Source organism: Rhea americana, unplaced genomic scaffold (genome assembly GCF_003343005.1).
Source record: "Rhea americana isolate MKP2758 unplaced genomic scaffold, rheAme1 scaffold_397, whole genome shotgun sequence".
Classification (NCBI taxonomy): Eukaryota; Metazoa; Chordata; class Aves; order Rheiformes; family Rheidae; genus Rhea; species Rhea americana.
In genome coordinates this window covers 56975-83522 of record NW_028186531.1, presented here as the reverse complement: position 1 = coordinate 83522, position 26548 = coordinate 56975, and the positions used below count along the sequence as shown (strand labels likewise).

General features: G+C 47.8%; 1 protein-coding gene across 1 annotated transcript in view; it reads right to left on the bottom strand.

The window, feature by feature from the left end:
- Positions 1 to 1934: 1934 nt before the first annotated feature.
- Positions 1935 to 26548, bottom strand: part of WDR59 (WD repeat domain 59) — a 50868-nt gene continuing 26254 nt past the window's right edge. Inside the window, exons 15-26 of the mRNA XM_085313826.1 lie at positions 25809 to 25904; positions 24208 to 24364; positions 22837 to 22906; positions 22409 to 22562; positions 11788 to 11921; positions 10416 to 10497; positions 8227 to 8339; positions 7053 to 7200; positions 6888 to 6960; positions 5437 to 5563; positions 4847 to 4989; positions 1935 to 3707 (exon numbers count right to left, since the gene is read on the bottom strand). Of these exons, the coding sequence (XP_085169952.1) occupies positions 3472 to 3707; positions 4847 to 4989; positions 5437 to 5563; positions 6888 to 6960; positions 7053 to 7200; positions 8227 to 8339; positions 10416 to 10497; positions 11788 to 11921; positions 22409 to 22562; positions 22837 to 22906; positions 24208 to 24364; positions 25809 to 25904 (1533 nt within the window). The 3' untranslated portion in view covers positions 1935 to 3471. The remainder of the gene's footprint in view (positions 3708 to 4846; positions 4990 to 5436; positions 5564 to 6887; positions 6961 to 7052; positions 7201 to 8226; positions 8340 to 10415; positions 10498 to 11787; positions 11922 to 22408; positions 22563 to 22836; positions 22907 to 24207; positions 24365 to 25808; positions 25905 to 26548) is intronic.

Sequence of the window (26548 nt, the reverse complement as noted above, 5' to 3'; positions counted from 1 at the left end):
TGGGGTGAGGGCCGGGGGGAGCACCGGGGCACCCCGGGGGCTATTGGGGTGCAGCCTGGGCAGGTAATGGGGTGCAGGATGGGGGGCAGCCCGTGTACAGTAATGGGGGGTGTGGGGATGCAGTAGGGGAGGCCCGGGGGGCAATGGGGTGCGGTGGGGCGTGGGGTGCAGTAACGGGGTGGGGGTAGTGGAGACCCTGATGGGGAGCGAGGCGGGACGTGGGACAGCGCGGAGGGGCAGGGCGCGGAGCCCCTCGGCCGGGCCTCCAGCGAGCCCCTGAGCGAAGGCGGCCGCGCTCGCCGCCCGTCGCTGCCTCCAGCGCGCTTCCTTCCCCCGTAACCGGGAATTAGCAAGCTGTTAATTAGGCCGCGGGCGCTTTCCCGGCCGCCGCCAGCACGCCTTCCTCCCGGCGGCTCTGCAGCCGGCCTCGCCGCGCCGGCGCTCGCGGTTTAACAGCCGAGGCGATGCCGGCGCGCGCCCRCCGCGGAGCAGCCGGTCGGGGTCGGGCTGATGCGAAAGGCGCCAACTCGGCACAGCGTCGCGGCCTCTGCAGTTAGCCCCGGCATCCCGGCGCGTCCCTCCTCGCCGGGAGCCGCAGATGCGGCGGCCGCGGCGGCACCGGCCCCCGGGCGCCCGCTGAGGAACGGCCGGAATTCGCTCCGGGCAGAGCGAAGGCGCCCGGCTCGCGCCCGGCCTGGAATAAACCGGCCGGGAAGCGACGCCGTGGGAGGGTTTTGCGCCGGCAGCGCTGGTGCTGCGCCGCAGCCGCCCACCCCGCCGGGGTGCTGCCCGTTCTCTGCGCTGCTGCTGCCTTCGCTAGAGCCTGAAATTCAGGYGGAATCGCGGTTGTGGCCAGATCGCGAAGCTTTTTGCACTTTGCCGGGTTATTCCAGCTAGCGGGTGAGCGCGAGGACAGAGACGGCCGCGGCCCCGAGCGGGCACGCCGGGGCGGGTGCGGCGGCACGGCCCTTGGCAGGGGCCGTCGGGCTGAGGGAAAGCGTTTGTGGTCCGACGCGGCGCCGCGCGGGTCAGAAGATAAGACGTTCCCGTTTGCTTGCAGCAGTCGCTTCTGCGTTGAGCAAGCTCRCTCCCAGAGCGAGCACGCCACACGCTGCAGGGCGTGAGGCAAACCCTGCAGCGACGGGGAAGAAATCCACCCACGCGCGCCGAGCTGCACAAACAGCCCCGGCGAGTGCTTTTCCRCCTTCCTCCAGCGCATCAGCCAGCCGCCACCTTGAAGGTATTCGGATACTAGAGGCAYGCTCTAATGAACCCTAATAACGCACATTAGGTAGCGTTATCTGTCAGTCCATCACCTTAAATGACAAGTCTCCTTCCCCTTCCAGCCTACGTGCACACTCAACCGTGGAAATGAAAAAGCTTCCAAGGTGAAGGGCCGCCCCGTGCAAAGGCGGCGGGCGCAGGAGCTCGCAGCGGGGAGCGCCCTTGCCCGGCGCGGGGAGCAATCCCACGGCGCGAGGCCACGGCCCAAGCCGGGAGCCGAGCGGGCCCGTCTCCATCCGGAGAAGGCCGACGGCGCAGGTGCCGTCCGCAGCCTGTTTGAGTCGCAGGGTTTGCCAAGCGCTCAGAGACCACGTGGCTCCGTTTTGCAAGAGCCGCGTGGGAGCGCGCGGGCGGCTCCCGCAGGAGCCTTGGCCGAGGCACGGCCGCGGCGGGCCCACGCGCCGGCGCGTCGCTCCCGGCCGGCCCCGCACAGCGGGCCGAGGGTCCCGGAGCCCCCCGAGCTACCGCGGGTCTCTGCTGCCACCGTGCGGCCCCAGCGCGGCCGTTCCTCGGGGCACCCCGCGCCGGGGCGCAGGGGGTCCACCCGCGGCGCTGGGGCGCGCGGGGAGGCTCCCCGCCAAGGGGAGCAGCGGTGGGGGGGGGAACGATGACGACGAGCACAGCGACAACACTTCTCACCGGAACAGCACTTAAAAAAATAATTTTAATGTTTAAGATGCACCGTCTGATTATCCACCAGCAGGATCGCACAGCCCGAGTTAGCACGCGGCCCCGCTCAGCAGGCGGGCGCAGGACGCAAGGAGCCACCGGTGCGCGCAGAGGGAAGGGGCTAACTCCAGCGGGCCAGTCCCTGGCCCCGCTTTTACCTCCACCCTCCCCCCCCCAAAATCAGAGCTCAGGACGGAAGCCTGCTTACCAGCCACACACCCGGCGTGCGTGCCCAACTGCACAGCCAGCGGCCCGGCCCCCRGCGCCCCACAAAATGCCCCCTTTAAATACACTCGGAGATTGATGCGCCGTGGAGGGCAGAGGGGCAAACCTCTCGCCTCTGCGAATCCCACCAAGGCTCCAGGGCCCCTTCTCCCCTTGGAGCTGCTGCCTCCCAAGCACGCCAGCTTGGACAGCTCAGTTCGGGTCGTGAATCTCAAATCCCTCCTCGCCAGCCGCCACGCGAACAGGGTGGGGTGGCCGGGAGAGAAGAGCTGGAAGGAGTTTCACCGAGCAGAGCCTCTCCCTTGGGGTTTCTTGGCAAGGAAACAAAGGGCTTTCCAAAACGCTCCCAAACGTCCCCCGGCACGCAGCGAGACACCCAGAGGAGGCAGCGTCACCGTCCACRGAAACACCGCGCGGATCCAAAGATCAGAAGGCAGGCGGCCCGTCCCGGGCACCAGGAAGCGTCGTCGCTGACAAGGCAGGGATGGGCAAGTTAAAGTGCATTGTATCACCCGGTCAGGAGAGCAAGGAGGAGACGCTTCACGAGCAACACTGTTCAAACTGCTGGAAGGAACCAACTAATCCTAGCGATTTTGGCCACATAGCTGGACTTTTCATACCAGCTGCAGATACTGACCAGGGAGTGGGAAGCTATTTAGGAAATAATCCTGAAAAATGTAGTTTGAGAGGAGTGGAAAAGTTTTTTGTTGTTGTTGTTTTATAGGATAACCAGAACAGTGTAAACAGCAAAATAAGGACCCTGTCGCTTCAAAAAGTAACTCTGAGCAAGTCCCACAGACTATTTGCTCTTCAAACASAGTTTGTAATTAGCTTTTGTAGCTCTCTGTTGCCTGTGAATTATTTACACCTTAATTGTGCAAAGACGATTCTATTTTGCTCACTCTCTGCCCCTGTCAGGAGGCATCTGGAAAGACTACGTAGCGAGTTTGGCTCTGCCAGTTGAGTGTTTTCCAAAGGAACTTTTTAACACCCCCTCAGCCCCCAAAAGACTAGCCAATATTCGTATATGCTTCTGCAGGAGAGTGATTTTTCTGGTCTGGCATCCATTGCCAGCAATGGACACAGGGAGTTTGGTCAAATCAGTCTGAAAGCAACCTGGGAAGTGTTGGAATACTGGAAGCACATGTAAACGTCCCTGCAGTGCCCTGCCAGAAAATCCCACTTCAGCTCCCTGTAGCATCTCCTCCAGTCGCTATGGAGCAGAGCTGATTCAACATGGCTTGGGAATTAAATATCAGATCTAGTTCACRGGCACTCTGCTCTCACGACTGTTCAGAACGTGCTCTCGAGCAGGCAGTGGCACCCACAGCCCGTGGGGCACACTTCCTGGGTGCGAAACCACTCCATCATATGGCTGGTGTGCCCTCCGTGTCCGCACGTCAGGCAGAAGTTCGAGGAGCCTCGCACCGCCACGTGGCAGATAGCACACTGGAACGTGAAGCCCTTGCAGATGGCACACTGGGTGCCTCGCACCTCGCTGCGGCAGTGGCTGCAGTACACGCCAAACTCTGGCAAGAGGGAAGAAACGGAGAGCAAGACAATGAGCCTGGCAGAACTGCAAACAGAAACATCCTCCGTTCAACCCCACGTTCRGCAGCTACAGGAAAGCCCCCTGAACGCACCGCCCAAGAGATCTGCCTCAGGTCAGCCCAGGAGGGATCCACCTTTAGGACAGGGGAACGGTACGTTTTACAGATCTCATTTTGATCGCCAAAGAGGAGCAAAGAGGTATCACCAGCCAGCATTAACACGGGCAAACAGCGTGCTGGGACACAGACTGGCCCACCAATTCCCCTGATGGCTAAACAGCTGTCAGCTGGGAACATGGCTCAGATTTCTAACTTGGGACACACTGACACGTGCTGCGGAGATAAAGGCTTCCAGCTGTTCTCGTCTTCATCACRCATCTCTGAAGTGCAGCTAAGAACAGGAACGGCCTTTGCTTCTCGTCACAGAGAGAGAGCACAGCACACTCAATGCAGATGTTATCAGTGTTGTGACCAGTGGCCACGGAGGAGCAAAGGCAGTGGTGGAAGTCACCAATTTTCACTCCAGAAGGAATCCCACATTACAAAGTGAGATAGTGTAACAAGGGCAAAACAAGCATCCTTCACCTGMTTCTCTCCTCCCAGGCTAAGTGCATGTTTTCCCAGAGGCCTGGTAAGAAGACATTTTAGCAATTGCCCTTGAATGGCAGTTCTGGGCAGTGACACTGCCGAAAATAATTYGGGAGAAATATTTTATTTGCCTGTTTCCTGTCTAGCTCACCCACAGCTGGAGATCTTGCTCTTTCACATGTGCTCTACAAGAGCAACTCAACCCGGAATCAGAGACTAGCGTAGTGCCTGGCTGTGCTCCTATTTAGAGGGAATAGAGAACAGCCACCAGCATAATTAGCCAAACTTCTCCAGATTAGCATGTGTTTGCAGTCTGGCTAGAGAGATGTTACAGTCTACAAAGCCACTGATCCAACAGCTGCATCTCCACTCTGAGCTGCAAAGCAGCTGATACTTTGCTGGCAGAGTTGACCTCTGGGTGAGCTAATACGAGAACTTCCATCGCGCCCACGGCCTGCTGGCTCCCAGACCCTTGAGGCAGASTCCCGGCTCTGCCTGGGCAGCCGGAGCGAGCAGAAGCACGCACTCACCGATTCCTTTGTGCGGATCAGGAGGAGAAGAGACAAACTTTAGAACCTCGGCCCGCTTCTCCCGCAGGCCCCAGCGATAAAGGATTTCTCCATAGCACTTCTTAAAGTCATCAAACTGCTGAGTGTTGGCAGGGTCCAGGAGCCTGGGGGAACAAACTGCGTYGTCATCTGCTCGACTTACTCTCTGGGACTCTGGTTGCAATACTCTTCCCAGCGAAGGCTACACAACCAGCTCGCATCACTAGAAGAGTGGAATATCACTTCCCATGTGTTGCTGAAATACCATTAACACACTGACTGGTCTGCCTTTCACTCATTCTGTGCTCAAGGGTATGCCAAATGGGCAGGCTCTCCTCTGGGGGGTCTCACCGCAGCCATCTTATATCTACATCATATGCACTCCCAAAAGAACTGATCTGCAGGATGAAACTTCTCCCAATTACTTACTGAAGGAAAAGGTCTAGAGCACGCTTGTTATTCCCCTCTGCTAGTTTTCACAGCAGCAGGGGGGACCTGGCTATAGACTTCCAGTTGACTTGGGCCTGGAGTCACAGATCCCTGGAATAACCCTGAGGCATGCTATAAGCTACCTTTTGTTTTTCTCGTGTTGATCCTTCTCGCGCTCCCGATGATCGGGATACATTAAATTTCCGTAGCGGAAGTCATCTGGAGAAGACTCGCACCAGGGAGTGGAGGCCTGCTCTGCGTCTTTGTTTGCTGCAGGCATCAAAAGATGATGAGCATACCGCGAAGCACAATACTCATGAGCACAACCTTGTCAAAAGCAGGGGGAAGGAGATGTGAAAGTCGAACATAAGAGTCGAACACTCTGGTTTTCTAAGACATCATTGTATCACTTTCTGCACTGCTACAAACACTACTCAATCTCAGAAAACTAGGAGCCAAGCTCGCTGCTTGCCAACGCTTCTCCTGGGCTCCTGGTGATAGCGTGGGAATGGGGCTCAACAATCTAATATGCAGGAATCCATTTTGCCTTCCACTTCGGTTAAAGCTATTCAGGCAATTCCATGGAGTTTGCATGGGAAGGTCATCCCAGTCTGGGCTCTGCTTCCCCAGACAAGGAGTATTTTCATCACCGAGGCTGCTGTTATGAGGCTGCTGTTCTGTAAAGGGGCCTTGGTCTGTAAGGCATTGCCCCAGGGGCAGGGAGAAGACTGCTGTTAACTGCTACAGGACAACAGCAGCTCCATTAGCCCCTGCTCTGCACTCTTCTTCACCTCATAGATGCCTTGATACTACACTGAAAGGTTGCAGATTTGCTGCTAACAGGCTGCTCTAGGCTATGCGTATCATTAGGAATCAGTAAGCAGCTCTCTCTGACCCAGGTACCRTCAAGAGTGATTTGTCTTTGATAATTTACAGCTCAGCAAAAAATGTCCTTAGGCCCACAGGTATCCATGCCATCAACAACCCAGCCTTTCCAACTGCTGATGTTTGAGTTCCAGCAACAGGAGAAAGCACAAAGACCTTATTTTCCCCTTGAACCTTGTGCAATAGGAGAGAGGAAGGCCCTCTAGCAGCATCCTACCTGTTGAAAACTATGGCATCACTGCACAGTGTTAACAGCCTCAAACTGTGCAAGTGCTAGGGCAGTGGAGAGCTAACGTCACCAGGCAGCAATGAGGTAGTCACCCTGAGTGCTAGCTGTAGCCAGGCTGGAAGTAAAATGGCACAAACTGCTCTCCACTTGTTTTCAGTTGGAAAAAGTGGCAGTAGAAGCTCTGGACTGATCTGGCGTCCAAGGGCCTGGAGTCTAGAACGGCTGGCATGTGTAGAGTTCTCAGACAGAACATGCTACAGAAGTCAGAAGGGCCAGGAACATCGGGACCATCAACACAGTTACCGCAAGCTGAGCTCGCTTCTGTCCAAGGACTCGCATCAGGTACCCACGTGCCCAGATGCCGAAAGCGCCTGCAATCACTGTCAGCACTAATTCCCCTCCTTCCCCACCACAGGAGCCATCTAAGACCTAGGCCAGAAGGGAGGTAGATTCCTCTATCTATTAYCCCGGTCTCTGTACCTATGCTCCAGCCTCCAGTGCCAAGTCCAGGATCTGACATGCTGGAACAGGAGCCAGAGGAAGTAAAGCTGGGCTGTCGAGGTGGAAAGGACAGGAAATTACATCACCTACGTGACAGGTGCTCAAAGATTTTAAAGACAAACAGGAAAGAAATGGCGGTCATACATAGCGGCTGTGGGAGGCCAGGTTGGAGGCACGTTGAGGAAAGGGGCCATAGGAGTTTGGGCATCCTTGTAGCCTGGATTGGGCTTCAAACACACTGCATAGCATAGCAAGGGTCTGCACATCATGTAGCTGCGAGTAATGAGCCAGTCTGGGAAAGGAAAAAGACAGAATATGAGACTGAGTAGAGTTCAGCGGAAAAAGCATCAAGCCTCCCATAGGAGGCACGTGCACTCTGCAGGACTGAGCTGTCTTTTCAGTCACACTTTGGAGAAGCCAGATCCTTGTGCTGTTAACACCCATGGTCTGACAGGTGGGAGAAAGATGATTCTGGGGATCTAATCTTTTCCTCTTATTTCTCTGTAGTACTGGCRGGCCCGACTATCTCAGGTTTGTGCAGCTTCAAGAACAAGGACTACAAAAGCAATTTTAATTGGATGTAAATCTGGAGAAATTATACTCACTGCCAGACACAATGTCTTTTTGAGAAGACCCTCGAAACACAAGCATTGTGCATCTAGATCACAAGACAAAACCTCACCAAAGGTTTTCCGAATCTCTAGGAAGACTGTTTGAGAGCAACTAAGAAGTGTGCTCCTCTCCCACCTCTGCCTCACAACAGGACAGAGCTAGGACAAGCAATAGCACKTAAAGCACATCACACAAATCCTGAGCCTCTGAATGGAAGCTACCAACAGATAATGTCAGTTACTAATTATCCTCCTTCTGAACAGATTCACTGGCAGGAGGACACTTGTGGCTAACACTCATCCAAGGAGATGAGTGGAATGATTTCTCAACATGCTATACGGCAGCAGCGCATCTGATCTGATGGTGAACCAAGCAGTTGAATCAAAACATTCATTTAGGATGTGATGAGTGGAAAAACAAAATCTTTACTCCTAAATCAGGCCTTGTGGACGTGCTGCAAAGCAGAGCTCCAGCCGCATCTCATTTACTGCTCAACCTTAGCTGAGGGACAACCAGCTGCTTGACAGGAGGCCAACTGCTGCCTCCTATTTGCCATAAATTGCACTTGCAGCTTCCCTCCTTGAGGCATCTCAGGCTTGAGAGAGAGGAAATACAAATTATGGCAGGGTTCCAAGCCTGAATGTACACAGTCATGAAGGCTCTGCTTTCAAGAACATTCCCCCACTCCCAGCTTTCAGAGACCTACAAGGATTCCAGTAATTGACGTCCAAACGGATGTTGTGCCCAGGGTATCTCCAAATCTGGGTCAGACTTCGGGCCAAGACAGAGATCGGTGGCTACCATGGCTAGTGACCAAACCTGGTAAACAGGAAAGAAAAGCATCAAACCAACAATTAGAAAAGGAAGAAGCCAGTCTCCCAGAGTTTCAGTGTACACAAATTTACTCATAGATAGATAATAATGGAGCTTTTCTATTAAGAAGTAGTAATTCCAGCCAATGCGTGGTGGACAATATATAGAATAATATGAATTGGAGAGAAATGCTCTCCTTGTCGCACTWGTTTTGAGGTTGGGTTAAACTGATCTTTAGTGTAACAGACATAGTAGTGTATTTTATATTCACAAACCTCAGAAGGGTTTAAATTTGATACAGTTCCTGGGTCAAAGATGTCTGGTAGCAGAAAGTTTACTGGTGAATCCTTACTTGCATAAAAAATGTCTTTTGATTCACTGTGAGCATTACTGAACAACTTCCGTTCTCCTAGTACAGCTCAGTGTAGACAGGAGTACAGGTTTGCTATTTCTACACCAATGGTTTAACTATTCCATATGCCAAGTTTCTGCTTCATTTATCTCCCTTTCTTCTGAAAACAGTTCCCTCTCTTCAGTCTCTATAACACTGACCRCATATGACCACATTAAAACTTTTTTCTGCTATGCTTTAGTAAGATGGAACAATTAGTACRTGCTATCTCAAGAACAAAGCTCCTTTTTGGCATGAGAAAAGAATAGGAAAGGAAAAGGAGTGTGGTGCTGGAAAGAGAATTAGAAAAGCAAAAAAMTAGAGTTGATAGCACAGAAAAGTAGTAGAGAAGAAGGAAGTGCTCCAAGTGCAAAGAACACTCAGGAATGGCAGTCCCCAGCTGCTCACTGTGAACTAAAGAAAAAGCAGAGAAACTGGAACAAGGACAGGCCTGACTACAAGAGAGCACAGAAAGGAAGCGGCAAAAACGTCCCTTCCTATATCATTATAGAGCAAGTATAGGTCCAGGTCGGCTCCAGGCTGTCTAGGAACAAGGCAAGCTGCAAAACAGGCCAGAGCTACGTGAGGCAGGAAAACAAGCAAGGAGCAGAGCTATCACAGAAATCTTGCTGGAGTTGTTCTAGTAATTAGTTTTCCCTTAACTACTTACTGAATCTTTTAATATTTTGAGTAAATCAGGAAATACACAAACTGGCATTCAAACACTACAAGTAGCCTCACTAGGTCTCATGCCTAAACTTTTATTATTATTATTATTATTATTATTATTATTATTCAATATTTGCAAAAGTTTGCCTACAGGACAGGGAAAGTAGCTAATAGAAGAAATTAGATATCCTACTCAAGCTTTAGTCTAACAGGGGCAAACCAGACAGCAAAATAAAGCACAAACAGATCTAGCTTCTCTCTGCCAGTCTAGCAGAACCCACCATGGTTCTCACAGTAAGGCAACAGTTTGAGTTTATTTCTGCTTAGATCAGGTAAGTCTACSTCTGTTCCCTGCCCAGATCTAGAGAGAGTCAAAACGCTCAGGAGAAGTGCACAGGTTCTTAAAGCAGCACTAGCACGCTCCTGACTGCTGTCAAATGCTCCGTGCATTGCGATGGACTGGTCATCTGGAAAAGGACAGGCCACAGTAGCAATTTTTCTCACATTACTAGGTGAAGGTAATTGYCCGGTTCATTTCTGCAGCTGGGTCCCCAGACTCGGACTCTATTGAGGAGAAGCTAGCTGCAGTTAGCACCCACCGCCAGCACAGATGAATGCTGAGCTAATTACTACAGGAACGATTACATAAGTAAGACAAAAGCATGGATCAAAATGCTGACAGCAGCTAGGCAATTGTGTGTACAGTTACCTCATTTGCTGACTCAAAAGCAGGCTACGTTCCTAGCTTTGCCTGCAGGAATTCCCTCAAAAATGTACTTCACTCAGTTTGGCAAAGGGTATGAAAGCCCTGGCAAGGGATCTCTTGATGCCAAGAGTCAATGAGRTAGAGAACACCTCCTCTACAGCACTTCCCTAGGCCTTGGTTCATCAGCCATTTCAGAGATTCCCTGGAATAACTRCTGCACCCCATGGCTTTGTAATGGTTCCGGCATCGAGGTGACAGCGTAAGCCATTTGAGGTTAGCAGAGCATGCAGGATAGTGCTCCAGTTCAACGCAATACCTGTACAAGATCTCTCCGTCCAACTGCCAAGGCTGAGGCAGCATTCTTCTGGCAAGTCTCCTGGATGTTATTCACATTCAGTCTAAAAAGAAAGGAGATAGGTAACAGGCCAACCAGAGCTGTGCTATGAAGCGGGGAGGGATGCAGTACTGGCAACASCTAATAGCCCAGAACTACCTGATCAATATGAGCCTGCAAGATGATCAGGATCCTATCCCTCCCTCCCTTGTAATTTAGGGGTCACCACCCTCCCTCYGGTAAATCCCACTATTCAGCTTCTCTAGCAGATCACCTATTGCATCAAGTCCAGCTCCAAATTAGCTGGAGTTGATACTAAGACGCATCGTTTCCAAGGAAATACTGAATCAAACTTGTGCCAGGATACTATCAAGCCAAGATTTTTTTCTCGCCCCTAGAAGCTGGTGCCATCAGTTACAAGGTACAGTTCTCATCAGCCTGTTTGCCAGCTCTGCTTGACCTGGAAGGAGACAGCTGCTCACTGTGAAGCAGGCCAGCATTCAGCCTGGAGAAATCCAGGGAAGAAAGTTCCAACAAGTCTTTTTAACGGACTTTCTTTTTAATGACATAGGAAAGAGAGCAGGAAGAGAGTTTCTCTCTCTCTCTTTTTTTTTTTTTTTTTTTTTTTTTTGGGCCTTTAAAAGGGGAAGTCTGCTTCTTCCCTGAATGTCTACAGACTGGAAAATTATATGAAGGGCAAACAGTATTACTAAAGCTAAGGAAGTAAGAATTGAGGAACAGAGGTTGTACAACCATTTTTATTGCTGCTTTTGAATTTCAGTAGCTGAATTAGACACTTTGGAAAATGAGCTTCCTTGTTCAGAAACAGAACTTCTCCATCCTTTTGATTAAAGTGGGAGAACCTGCAGTACAGACACTGACCTGTACCACCAAATCTCCAAGAGTACAGAACATCCTAAAAACTTCTGAAGTTAAAAATCCTTACGAGTTATGAACAGTTTTAGAGTATGAGAATATGCATTTATATGGATTTTTAAACCTGTGCATTTAAACGTGGAGTTCTTTAACATGACACTTTGAGAGAGAATCTGTACTGATAATTTCTGTCTTTATCTGATGAAAAACTGAACCTGCAAGGTTTGCAGCAATTATGCCAGAGCACCTTTTCAAGCTCTGAATACAGTACCTCATCAGTAATTTCCTCTGTCACACTTTTCAGTTTTTTAAGAAACCAGTCCCCTCTCACAGACAGAGAGAGATATTATAAAAAGTAGCAAGGCAGGAGGAAGGAACTTTTTCAAAGAAAAGTGCGGGCTGATTTCAGGATTACAAAGCACAGCTATGCCAGTGACAGCTGCTTTTATTTAGAAAAAGGATAGTAGCCTGTACTCACATGTAGAGCTCTCCTAGCAACTTATGCACTGGTAGCAAGCAGGAAATATCCTGGATAATAACTTTCCCAGCAGCTTTGATCGGTCGGTTGTTGGCATCTGTCCCTTCTCGTTTGCTTTTCCATCTTCTTGATTTCTGCAGAACAAATGGTAATGTATTACTAGGGAGCAGGCAGCAGGGGACGGAACAATTCACTAGGGTCAAGAATAATGCAAGCAGCACCCAAACCTGCCTTTCAGAAGGCTCTGTGTTACCCTGGAAAACATCCATGACATGCCCAGGAGAACAAGCATCTCCATCTGTAGGAAGTGAAAAGCAGATCAAGGCAGCGAGCTCAAGATTTAACTCACTCAAAAAATATTTTGAGAGTTCCCCTGTGAAAGCCAATAAGAGAACAAATCAGCATCAGGATGCCAATCAAACCCAGGAAGGTTTGGCAGGAGGATCATTCAATTATCATTCTCGTTAGATATCTGGTCTGGGAATCCTCTGCACACAGACCACCACTGACTTCAGCCAAAACTCAGCACAGAAACRTGTAAGAGGCAGCTTCTGTTTGCCATTAGCTTCAGGACAAGCTGACAGGTCCAGATTCTCTCTTTTGGTCTCTTCTTTCAAGGTCTGAGTACACTTCTGTTTAGCATCAGGATGGGGTTCCTACCTCTCCTGCTTTATCAACAGCTTCAAACAAATAACTGGCAGATGATAAAGCAGGGCCCAGCATTTTCCAGCAAGGACACTGAGCTACCACACGCAGAGCAATTTACAGTTGGCTCAGGACATAAGGTGGGGAGAAGAAAAAAGCAGAAGAATCAACACAAGGGAACAAAAAACAAGAYGCCAAGATCCCAAATACTCCTCATAATAGAGAGAGAGGTTATCTTATGCCAAGCTGCATGAAGCTACCTTGGCCGTATGAAACAAAATAGAGCATTTGGCTGATATCCTGGCCTCTTCCAGCCCCTTGCTCTCTAGGACAGTAGCGAGGAGGGACGAGAGGATGTGCAGCAGCATGATGGGCAGAAGGTATTGGAGATCTATGGCGGAAAGCACCAGCTGCTACACAGGGCTCCTAAGAGCAAAGAACACTTTGCAATGCTCTCCTGTGGTGTATTCCTTCACTGATACAAGGTGTTGATGCTCCTACACAGGAGCTTCCTCGTGGCAGTCAACTATGGAGAGTCTCCTATATACACTTGTGGTGGTTTCCTACACCACATCAGAAGCAGAACAGTCCCTTTGAATAGGCCAGCAGAACATCTCTATTCTGGCAGCTCTACAAGGCAGGGAAGTCCACTCAGGAAACACTTTGGTGCTCCTGAAGAGCAGGCTGGACTATAGGAAGGGCAGAACTTGGGCCTGCAAGAAGGGTCACCTAGGCTGTGGGTGCTAGCCAGGCTCTAGGATGGCTGGGTGCCAACTTGCCTTTGACCATGATTTTGCCATCCTGTAGGAACCTGCACAGGCTTATCACAGGTACAGAATACCTCAAAAAAAACCAAAATAAAAAAATTAGGAATTTTAAGAAATTAATTCCTTCTTCACTGCCTGCCTGTAGAAGCTTAGCCCAATGTGCTGAGGAAATTTTGCCACTAGCATGTACCAGAAGTGAAGAGCATGGGTTCCTTACATTGCCCTAGACGCTGTATATGATTGAGGCTCAGAGGCCTAAGCATAGGCTTTGACAGTGAAGGAGTGAAGGAGGTGTTTTAGACTTGAAGGAACTCTTGTTCCCCAGAGTAAAGAGTACCAGAGCACACATACTGCCCAGGATTCAGAAGTGCTAAACACTGGTGGGAGAAGGACTATCAGCACTCAGTGCTTTGGAAGAGGTGGTTGACCAGGGCCTAATTCTGTTCTTAGCTATATCCCCTCAAGTCCTAACCAATCCAGGCAGAATTTGCTTTCARTATTTACCTGCTATATCACTCAATCTGAGCAGAAATATGCAGTGGAAGGTGAGTTAGAACATGATCCGATAGGTCAAATTTTCTTCAAACTATCAGTTCCCTAATCAAGTCACTGTCTGGATYAGCTGACTCTCATGCAGGTAGGTGGACTACTCCTCTTCTGAAAATACCTAGAAACAGCTACCTTTTCCATGCTGAAGGATGTGGACTGTATTACGACACGGTTCCCACACAACTGTAGTTCCCGTGCCCCATTCCCTGTGAGAGCAGCCAAATGTTGTCTCCTATGTACAGTGGGGAGCTCCTGATGCTGCCAAAACCAAAACTTAAGCAAAGTAAGCTTGGGAACCCCAGCATGATAACATGCCAGCAGAGCAAGAGTGCAGGCACTGTCCTGGAAGGGCTAGTGGGCTTCACTTATAACGCTGCCCACCAAAAGCCTTCATTTGTGCTGTTACTGCACAGGTATTTGGACCCAGGCTTGTTGATGCAGAAACACATTCTGCCAGTCTAACATTAAGGCCTTCTGTAATGTGACAGGTAATTTGGAGAGTAACTTGCCACCTCCTGACCTTCTGTGAGCCAGCTGCCCCCAGAACTCAGCCTACTCTACACTMATAGCTGATGGAGAATTCCCTCTGACCAAGGTAGGTTCACTGCCCTCTTACCAGGAGCAGATTCAGCCTGCTCCCGCTCTCAGCGAGTGGACTGAAGAAGCCTCCTGACAGGCATTTCAAAGACTAGAAACATGGACAACATATATCACTTTCCACAAGTAATTCAGTCACTTATTGTTTTGAGGAGGATGACAACAGGTGAGGATGAGAATGGAAAAGAGATCCCATGAATGGTTTCCACTGCTCACTGTGTATCACTGGGCAAATGAAGACACTAAATGTATCAGAGCCTTTTGAAAACTTGGASTCACAACCAAATCTTTCCCATTTCTTCTTCCTAATGCTGCCTACTTACTGGCAGAAAGGACAGCCCTAATTCTTGCTTACTGCAGCTCGAGGGGTGGAGTCAGACAATGACCATATGCCCTCAACRCTACACATCCATGACCACCATTTCCTGCCCATGGAGCTGTGATAGAAGAAAATCATAAAGCTACATGTACAGTTACCATTAAAAATCCTTAAAAAAAATATATAAAAAAAAAAAAATCAGGTTTTGCTCCATTAGCTACAGCAACAAAACGCTGGGAAGAAAACTACAAGCAGAAGTATGGGAACATTATGGCTCATTGTCTTCAACAGCAGGGGAAGCTCCACTTTGAACTAAATAAATCATTAGTGTGTTACCAGATTAGCTCTCCACCAGGCAGTACTGGGTTACTTTTAACAGGGGTTACCAGAGACAAGGAAAGCTCTGGTTTGAGCCTGTCCAGCCAAGATCTACCACAAGGGTCCCCTCTCCCCTTCTGCTCCATATCTTCTCCCAGGGGAATTTTTCACTATGGCTTATAGGCACTAGGATAGAACAAAAACATACATCTCTTCCTAAGGGCTGGAGTGCAGGTCATGGAGGGGAACAGGCAACATAATGGTTGGAGCTAAAGCAAAAATCAACATGCATGCACCAAGCTAACTCTATTGACAGCCAGAAGTGGAAAACACAGGCTTTTTTTGTATTGCTCCCAACATTTCTAGCTGTTTCTGCAATCTAGAATCCATGCCAGGGAGAACTGCACCTACCCAGCTGCTCCTGAACATTTAAGAGGAGAGGAAGAAGAGAAAGAAAATAGCTATAGTGATAGCAAATTAAGACTCTTCAGTTCCTCAGAGTACCAGAGAGAAAGAAAGAAAACAGAGCATTTATGACAGTCATGGGGTTGGAGGTGACAGCAGGGAACAGCACTGAATAACTAAAAAAGCCAGCCTGCACCTGCACTATTGTACCCAAGGCTGTAATTTGCTGCAATCTGAGGTGATAACCATGGCATTAAATGGGTTACACGTAGAAACAGACAGCCCAAGAATAAGCCACCAACTGCTTCGTAGCAACCACCATTATCACTGCACACTCAGCAGAACTGGTTACAAAATGCTGCCCTCCTGCTTGGAAAGGATGCTGAACGCTTGGGTGTGTGTCTTCGGATCCTGCTGAGGCAGGCAGTGCTGTAAGGAGCATCATGAAACGTGAAGTGCCTGTTTCACAAATGCATATGCAAAATTTCCTAGTTCACGGTATAAACTGGTGTTAAGCAGGGCGAAGGGAAGGGTTGTGGATGGAAAGGAACAGCCTTGATGCCAAAGATTAAGCTGCATTAAGGCATTTCCAAAATAAAAGAGTTAAACCAGCTCCAAAATCAGGTTGAAGCTGTTTCTAAAAAAATGTTTTCTTGTGGGGAGCACTACATTTAAAAATTGCTGCTTCCCTGTAAAAGCTATCTTCCTTGCATTCCCAGCAAGTGCCTACAGATTAACCCTTTGTGTAGGTGATGCAGCACTGCCTGGAGTTTCTCTAAAAAATWATCAACATTTACTATTCACAGCCTCTCCCACGGTACCAGACAACTTCCACAAAAGGGCTAGAAATCTGAGGTGCTTTTGAATCCAGTGTCCCACAGTAGGAATATTTCTTTAGAGTTCACAGCAATTAGCGGCCGTTACATGCCCTGAAGCACAGCCATTTCAGAATTGGAAGTTATCAAGGAAGAAGAAATTATTTTTGTTTCTAGTCTTGCTAAGCTCTTGCTTTCCTAAGCACATTGAGCAACGCCGAGCTCTTCTTCCAGAAGGAAGGCACCTCTGTCTGCACGAACAACCCGCATCTTCCTTCGCGCACACCCACGTCATTGCCCTGGGCACTGCTGCCCGCTCACAGGGCACAGCTAGGCTCTCCCAAAGGCTCTCCACAAACATTTTTTGGGGTTTTGACTAACTCGCACATCATTTTTAAGTCCACATTACACAGAATGGTAACTTCATCACATCACTAGGCACTCTTCCTTCTAAATCAGTGGTAAGTAAATTAAACTGTGGCCATTTGTATACCACAATTTACCACATTGAGAGCTGGCAAGCCTCTTGCTTGTTTTTCCTCGCTTGGAGTCAATCCCTGACTCAAGACAGAGCTTAATTTCCTGCCTCCAATGCTCACATTCTTTATTAGCTCTATTGGGGGGAAAAAAAGAAAAAAAAAACAAAAAAAGAAAAAAACTTTGATGGAGTCAAGTAAATTAACTTCTGTTTTTTTCACCAGTATAGTGTTAGAGCTGTAATAATTAGGAAGGCTTGATCCTATTATACCAAGTTCAATTAACTGTTACAGGATTCTATTTTATTCCCTGCTGTCTTATAAAGAGATAGCAGGAAGGCCAGCAGCTAAGAAAAAAAAACAGTTGTTCACACGGACTTTAAGAAAATGGGACCTAAAGAAATCATCTTTAAGCTGAAATGGGAATTTCTAGCTTTGCCTACGTTCGGCATGCCTGCGCTTGGATGATTGATGAGAAGATAATTGCCCARATTTACAACACAGCTTGAGCAATGTTGGTATCATCAAGACATTCACATGAATGAAGTTCAAACTTGAGGGATATATGGACCTGACTAATAGAAAATGACTGTGAAAGTAGTTGTGCAAGGGTAAGTGCCAGAAGATGGGAGTGCCTGCCAGGGTGGCTGCAACTGCAACCACTCAAACAGTATGCAGGGTGGTGCAATTCCAAAGGCTGGGAGAAGATTACAAATTAAGGAGAAATTTTATTTATTGCTCGAGGAAGCAAGAGTTTATGGTGCATTGCACTGGGAATAGGCAGCTCATTTTAACGAGATGACAGATAATTGCCAGCAACTCAAGCAGTTTGTTTCTTCCCCGGTTCTTAAGGAATGCCATGCCAGCTAGTGGCTTGCTCCTCTTTAACGTTATATTCCAGCAACTCCTTCTTTCTTTCTTTTTTTTTCCAGAAATGAGTGACTCTAATATCAGCCTCATCAGTTGGTCGACGATGCATAATAATCTAACTCCTGCAGTGCACTCTCTGCTTCTTGGGAGGCTGATCCTATCTTACACTTCAAATTACCGCCTGGCATCCTTTCCTGTCTGCAAGGCCAGGTATAACAGGCACATTCTCATTTAGGATTTGTAACCCTCAAACTAGTGTCTGCTCCTGTCCACTTGTAAATGCATGCATGCTTACTGAAGCCCTAAGCCTCGTGTGGAGTGCAAGTCCCCCACCTCTGTGACCTAGACTGTCTCCTGGCATAGACTCTAATGGTGAAATGAGCTCTTGTGCAGGTTACTCAAAGTCAGGCAGGTGGCACTTTATTCTTGGGCCCCTGGGCAGAAGACAGGGTTATATCAAGGACAGCGTTAGCACAGCGCACAGTACCGGGAAGTCGTTAATTGCTTGTATGGACCAACGTCGCCGGGCAGAGCGAGGAGACATCTGTATGTGAAAACATTACACCCAAGAAAAGGGAAGAAAGACACCAAGAAAATTAAAGACAAAGGTAAATAAACTGAAATGAAAAGTGCCCTGAATCAGCAGAGTAAAAGACATCATTCCCAACGGTTCTGTTACACAATGCACAGTTGCAAACCAAGATCCCCCCTTTCATCCACACACAGTCGTACTGCACAACATTACCTACAGCCTTGGCAAAGTGTGGGCTGCTGTGTCTGGGCCTCTCACCAGCCCCTGTGGAAGGCTTCAGCGACCACAAGTATGAATAAAGTCTTCCACATGGAATTGTATTACTGCAACAAGCACTGAACTGCAGTCAATCAATTGTATAGCAGAAGACAACACCATGGTGCTCCACAAGTCAGGCTCCTGCTTTAACCAGTYCCCCCCCTTCTGGTTGATGAGGCAGGCAGCTAAGTGCTATGCCAGTCATATCATTTATAACGCAGCAGCTCAGTGCCATGGCACAGAAATCTGCAGCAAGCGAAACAAATACTCTCGCTTCTTCAGATATCCCGTTAAAGTCCAGCAACCTCCAGGACTTCAGTCACTAGAACCTGCTGCAACTGTTTACTTTCATTTTAAACAATAAAAGCCAAATGCCAGGATATTGGGAAGGATCTAGAGACCCTTCTAGTTGACAGGGCAATGAGGAAATGGCTACTACAGGTCAAGAAACTCATTCAAGTTGGGTTAGCAATCAAATTCACTGATTGACTACACAGAATAACTTCCAAGGAGGCTTTCATTATCAATTTGTGTACATTTAAGYACTCAACACAGTATTTTAAGCTACTAAAAACAAACAGAATCTCTCAAAGCACATTATTGTGCACTTGACAAAAAAAGTGCTCTGTTACAGTTCTATAAGAATCAACACAAAAAAGGGAGAAGATCAGGATTATTTGTGCTTTGTGCAATGTATTTGAATTTTTCTTTTAGCTGAGAACAGGTAGTCAGCACCATCAGCCATGCCTTGASCCTCTACTTGCCCTTGCATCTCACTGCCAGGAGAACCCTACAGTCAGGAAGCCTAGGGTCAAGGCTCCATATATGGACTGGTAGGCTGCTGGCTGTGCAGCTCTGGAGAAACAGAAACAAGCAGAAGACCACAGTCTTGYGCTGCATGTTCCTCCAACAGGCCTCACAAGAGGAGGAGAAAAGAATTAGTAGAAAGAGATTCAATATAACAGAGAATAAGCAAAACCAAGCTTTATCCCTTCACAAAGTCCCATTCYTCTGTTGGTAGCCCTCTGCTGCGAACCTATGGGGCCCATGGTTACGCTCCCATGTGCTTTGAGTTTGGAAGSTCTGCAACTAGGTGGGCACAAGCACAAAGCGTGAGGAAGCCCTGAGAAGCAGCAATTTCCAGAACCTGCCAAATTCCACATAAGGAGGGAATTTGAGGTGGAAGCCCAAGAAAGGACACCACACTCACTGCCTGTGCGTACGACTGTCCTTCAGGAAGGATGTCCCCAGGTTTTTACTGGCACTGCTCTGTCACTGGGGCGCAGAGGGAAAGCTGTGCTCCAGACAGCACCAGAGACAGGCTCGTGGCCTGGCTTGAGAGATTCTGCCCAAAAGGGGCAAGAGCACTGTCAGAGGATGCTGGCTGCACTCAGCACAGCTAACATCTAACCCCGACTCAAATTTAACAGGCACCAGRCTGTCAGCTTATGAGAAATGGCACAGGAAAAGGCATTCATCATCCTGTGAATGTAGAGCGGACTTAATGTCTACAGCTGGAATGATCCTGGGCAGTCAGTAGCTCTAATGTCAAAGACGGGAGAGTTGGCTTTGTCTAGGAGCAATGCTCTTTTGTCTTCCCAGCCCTGCAATGACATCCGTGCAAACGCACCCCTTCCTTATCTGTGGGCATGCAGAAATCCAGCTGGCTGGTTCTTTGGAAGTTTCTCAAARAGAACACTATGTCTTACCATAGCTCCCAGCAGAGAAACAAAAATCTTCTTGACTACGGTTTCTAGTTCCCAGTAACTAAGTACAACAGTAATTCTTCTTTAAGATGAATCCAAGTTTGAAATCCTGATGGCACTGCCACAGTATAGATACAGGTTCTTCTTTCTGCTGACTACTATTCTTCGGTGGGGGKTTTTTTTTGGAAGAGTGAAAAAGAGGGAGGAAGAAAGGAGGAGTGTGAATGCGTGAAGTAACGTGTGTGTATGCACATTTAAATGAGCACAGAAAGGCTCAGCACCAGATTTAGTTCCATTCTGGATTACTACGAAGATCTCTGGTGGTTTCAGCAGCTCACCTGCCTTTATGGGAACATGAGAATAYTTCCTGCCTAGAAGCATGTAAATTCTACTTTTTTTGTTAATGGTAGCAATGACAGTGGTTGTTATTAGGGTTTTATTTTATTTAGGTTTAAACATGTGGTTCTCTGACAATTTCAGCTTTGAGGCTGAAGTTACGTAACATGATAGCTGACCACACAAAATTTCATTTTTTTACCTAACAGAAACATAAAATTCAAGCTTCAGAGCAAGGAGCTAACAAGACTCCATTTTTTTAAAGGTTTAAAATCATAACAATGAAATGACATAAAAATACTTAGCACTGATCTAACAAAGGCTGTGAGATCAACTCTTGAAGAGCCAGGAAACCTTTCTCCATGTCTTTGTTGAAGAGAAACAGAAGGTTTTTTGAAAAAAAACTATTTCATCTGCAAGAACATTTGAGCTAACTCCCTGCTAGGGCCGTTACTCTTCTAACATAACCTGTGAGGAGATAGCTTGGCAGGGGAAGGAGAATACAGGAATTTTCTCTGGCTTTCAGCAGACATGGCTACACATATGCTTTGTTCTGCGTATTTCCCCCACCACCATCCTAACAAAAATCTTGTCACCRTCAATACGAGGGCTGGGGAGACAGGTCACATGAAATTGCACCAAGCTACTTCCACACGTTATTTTTAGCCTTGTCTGTCATTTTAGAGAGCTGTGTGTCAGAGACAAGCACACTGCAGAGGACAGAGGTAGCTATTTAAAYAAACTCTCCTGCAAAGGCTAGAACAGGCTGTAATTCTTGTATCAAGCAGCACCATTTTCTTTTCTCATCACAAAAATGTGCGTGGAATAAGAACAGGACAGGGACTCCAAGAATATTCTGGGGTCTGTGCAGAGGCAAAGCTTTCAGTGGGGATAGAGGCTCTTCCCACAATATACTGACTGACTTGGACCAGCTAAAAGCAGGGACAGCACCAGAGGGGTCAGCTGTCAAGTCCAAGACTACAGAAAAATCAAGACCTCTTTCAGTACCATGGAAGGATGAGAGCTCAGGGTGCCCCCTGTGCTCCCCTGAGAGGGGTTCCCAGGCCCTACTGCAGCAGGGTGCAGACAGCACTTGGCTTTCCTTGAGGTACCTGGACACTTGGTCGCTGCAGCAGACGTATACAGTCAACGCAGGCAGTGGGCAGATTACTTGAGAGCCCTGAATTCTCATGCTCTCAGGGGAAGAAGCTTACCCTATTTTTGTAAGCCATTCCACCCCTCTCCCCACTGAAGCATGGAGAGTTCATTTCTGAGCAAGCTGCATGGCCWATTTCTCCTATAGCATCTGGTCCAGGTGCACTGGGCCCTCAAGAGGTTCAGAAACATTTGGCCACCCTACGATTACTAGCTGGTCTTCCTCACCTCCTATCTCCCAAAAGGAAACAACCTCCCTCTCTCCCCAGGTCTAGCTCATATACAGCAATGATAACAAGAACTATACCTAAAACAGAGGTACATGGATTGGAAGCTCTTTGGAGCAGGAATCATGTAGTAATGACTTTTGTTTATAACATTCAGAAGGGGCACATATCCCTGAAAGATACCTGTAAAAGAAATAACCCAAGCACACCCCATAATCCAGGAGAGATTATCAGTAAGGTGCAGAGCCCCAAACCTTTGCAACTATGTACATCAGGGAGAGCAGAGGAAAGCAGAGTGGCCTATGTGTATTTATCTGAAGGCCGTAACTTAAGTGTGAGATTTTAAYCCTACGTAACACAAGAGGAGACAGCGTATTGTACTGAAGAAAGCTCTGATGGTCAGTCTAGACAGATATCCCAATAAGCAGGTCAAATGCTAGAGAGGATTAGTAGAGAAGTTACTAAAAGGAGACAAATCAATGTGACGTTTTTACAGAGCTGCTTATAAAATGGTGCCTTCTTGAGAAAAATATGAAGCTTTTGTTACTACTGCACACTGTACAGCAGCAATGTTCACAGCCATACGAAAGGAGCGCACGTCATTAAAGCTAAAGTGTGAAGAAAGGATTTTTGATCTGGTACTTACCCTCTCTTTGTAGTAGAAGGAGCTAATGGACACCTGCTCCTTCTCGCTACGTGTGGGACTGCCACTGTACAAACGTAAGTTGCCTGGAGTCTCTGTACGGATCTTCATCGGAGTAATGAGGCCACTATGGTACGCTGATAAAGCTGACAGGGACCTAGAAATAAAAGTACACACTTTCAGGAGCTTACATCCAGATTCTGATTAACAGCTCCAATAACCCATGCTGCCAGCTGGTGTGTGGAAAGAGAAGGTCTCTGCTGAGGACCAGTGAAATAAGGGCCCAGAGCACAGCAAACAYTAAAGGTCAGTACTTTCTGAAGGTCAATAGCACTAGTGGAGGATTGACATTCTCCTGCCTTCTCACCCATTGCCACTGTCAGGTCATGGTGTGACATTGGCGCATCTCAAAYGTGACACAGGGTACTCACCTGGGTGTAGGCTCCGTGGGGGACACCGCACGGTGCATGGTCATGGGTCTCGTGAAATACACCAAGTACCCTGCAGAGACAGGACACTGCATAAAGATCACGTGGAAAGGAGCATCTTACCCAGAGGTGGTTTACAGACGGAAATCTGGTGGTTTAAGGCATCAGAGTCAAGCAGCTGGTTACCTGTCCATCATCCTGAGGACTACTAAACTACAAGTAGACAACTGCATTTTCTCAAGCCAGGTCCACTCCTTTCAAACCCTTTTAATTAAAGGACATGTTTTGTGAAGATGACAGTCTTAAAAGCACTAACTCAAGYGGCTTACTGGCGTTAGAGAAAAGAAGGTGAAAGAGCAAAACCACATTCTTGTATTTTAACTCTTCACCAAAATTTGTCGAGTATTTTGATACTCCAGAGGGAAGTGGGGTGATGAACAGCTATGCAGAGAAACTGTTAGAGCTGGTAAGACTCTTCTCTTCAAAAGGATAATCCAAGCCCTCTGAAGCCAACTCCAAAACGCACTCTCACAAGCTTTACCCTACTTGTCAGCATCTCAAATATCTTCAGCAACCCACTCTGCTATAAGAGTCTCAGGGCTTAGCAGGTTTCACTGAGCCAATTCAATGCACTGTTCTGCTTCACTTTTGCTGGGAATTTGGTGTAGCCTTTATGAATATAAAGCAGCTTTCAAAACACACTCAAATTTAAATGTGGTCAGGTCCAGAGGAATCATGCTTGAATCCGAAACAGCTCAGTGAAACTTAGCCATTCTTACACAGACTTTAACCTCTTCTTTAAGGATGCTCCGTGCACTGTACGCACTCTCCTGGAAACCTAGATATGGCTGTRCCCCAACCCCCATTTAGGCGAACAGTCTCCCAGTGACCCCCTGGGAAAGTTATTTTGGACAAGGGCAAAGGTGCAGAATGAAAAAGGAGTGGATAATAACACAGATACTTCTTCAGCAAGGGGTAGGTTCAGCCCTAAGTCACAGAAATATTCTGAAGACTGAGAGCCAGAGTATGTCCAGCAGTTTGATGCTGGTAGGAGGGGACTAAACTCCCAAACATCTGCAAAAGAGAGGTCTGCCAATGCCTCTGGCGTGCCACAAGCCAAAGGCCATCTGTTCAATTACTCCTGGATTTCCAGATGAAGATACCAAAATACCGTATGCAACACCTACTGCAAGCAGTTATTAATAASGGTGATTATCTATAAGGTTATCACAGTACCACCACTCCAACACAATTTCTCAATTTCTTGCAGGGCAGTGACCAAAGTGCCGTCTTGTTCAGAGGCAAGTATWCCCCAGGACATTAAAAGGACCATTCCCCTGGTAGGTGTTAAAACATATCAGTGATGGGGCTAACCTGCACCACAGAACCTGGCTCCAGAGGTCCGTGGAAATGGGATGTTAGAGTCCTGGTAGGAGCCATAGGCATTGGAGACCCGGGCGAACGTGGGCAAGGGGGGTGTTACGGAGTTTGACAAAGCGTAGGGATTGCTGGATGTGCTGTCCTCTTGGTTCTGAAACAGAAGTTACCCAAGGTCATATTCCTGCTGCCACAAAAAGGAAGCCCAGCTGGACCGCTGTACATTGTAATGCCAAGCAGGCTCAGGGCAGGTACCAAAGAAGACCAAGCACAGAGTACGGCTACTGGGCCTGGCTACAAAGGCATCATCAGTTGCACTCACAAGCAYGATGAGGAAAGCACTTCTTCGGCTGCTTGCCCTGAGATTTGCTCTCCTACCGCAGCAGTGCTGAAATTCAGAGCTTAATTTATGGGGAAAAAACAGCCTCAAGACAAGACCGTATTGAAAATCAGTCCTTTAGACTCTGGATATGTCTTTCACAACAACAAAACAGGCAGCTGGGCTAAGCACGGTGCCCCAGTCATGCAAGCCAGATAGAGTATTCTTAAAGCAGGTATCACAAAACGATAGGGTGTCAAACCCAACTTGGGCATTTTGGGAGTGAGGGAGGCGATGTGAGCCAGGTGTGAAATACCAGGGAACCTCAGGCCTGTCCAGAGGAATTTTGGCAGAAGTCTGCATTTATTTGGTAGAGCACTACAGGAATTCTAAAGGACTAAAGGTATTTTTAAAGGCAAAAACATCTTGCTCAAGTCAGATTTCCATACAGTGGTGAAAGTTCTCATTCTTAAAACAGTATTGTTGAAACCAAACAGCATAAGATCAGCCTTTCCATAAAAAGCCCTCATTTGTGACAAACGAGCATAGCCTCTTGGAAAACTGAGGAGACTCCCTAGCCTTCTCCCGAGTGTTAAAAGCACCSATTCCAGTACACTCCACCCACACACAGACGTGATACCTGACACAGAGATGTCAAGTAGGTATCATAGATCTCTCAACTAAGGGCAGAGTGTGACTTTGACTTATCTGCAATACCATTGCTACAAAATTTGGCACAAGGATTCAGTAAAAACAGATTTTCACAACTTTGTTTAACAGAAGAAAACCAACCTCCTAGAACAGGACTAGCAGGATCTTTGGCTAGAAATAAGGAGGTAAAGACATTTGCCAGTGCCATTCAGAAAAGAATGAAAGCATCAACTCCCTGAAGACTCCCATCTTCTTTCACAGTTAACAATCATGCTGAGTGATCTCCTCGAAGCTGGGGAGCTAACACACATCACTAGGGTGTTCCAACCCCCACTAATTCCTGCTAGCATGAATATTAGCAAATATGCTAAGTTCCTCAAAGCAGCAAGCCTTCAGGGCCTGATTTTCAGAAACAAAATGCATCTGATTGTCTGCTCAGCTTTCTCCAAYATTAACCACAAGTGCTTACAAAAATGTAATGCCTAGTTACAAGGGTCTGTTTACATGTCTAATGARGCCAGATTCACACTGCAGGTCAGAAGCACAGGATGTGAAAGAAGACAGGATGTGAAAGAAATAGCGAATGGAAGTGCGAACTACGGCAGAAAGCCCATGCAATTCTCCATACCACAACAGACTCCAGCCACGAGACCAGCTGACGCAGACAGGGTTCCAGGCAGCTCTGATTCCGCTTCACTTTTTGCAGAGAAGTGTCTTTCAGTATCTGGAATACATACAAGATGCAGCTTGAATCATGGTTACATTCATACTCTCCCACATCCTTTGTGTCTGCAGAAGAGTTCAGCTGCCAGGCTCCAGAGACTAAGAACAGTCATAGCCATCCCATAACACCCACTGAAGGCACACTGCTCCAAAGATGTGCTGCCTGCTTTGAGGAAGTACTGCCTGAATTATGAGTCAGGGCACTGAGAATTTACCTAGGTTCAGCATACAGATCCAGGATTTGGACTTCCATTTCACTGCAGCCTATATGTGCCATACCAATCTGTAGCAAACAGAATTAGGCTCTTCCTGAAAGGAGTCTAAATTGATCCATCTACCTAAGGCCAAGCTCAGGCTTAAGCACTGAGACTAAATTTGCTTTCAAGGTAGCCAGCACAAGCCTAGCACACAGCACTGTCAGACTCACAAGGACAGAAGCATTAAAATCTGAAGTGCTCAGATGCATCAGCGTATTAAACTCAAATCCCTGGTCCTGGCATCCTCAGCTCTCATTATCCTTTTCCATTCAGTAAACACTCATGATTCCCAYGGTCTGCAACAGAATGAGGAAAAAATGGCTTCTCTTCTCTCTGCAAGCCCAACAGAAAATATCCTGTCCTCAGCTTTGAGAGTATAATACAATGA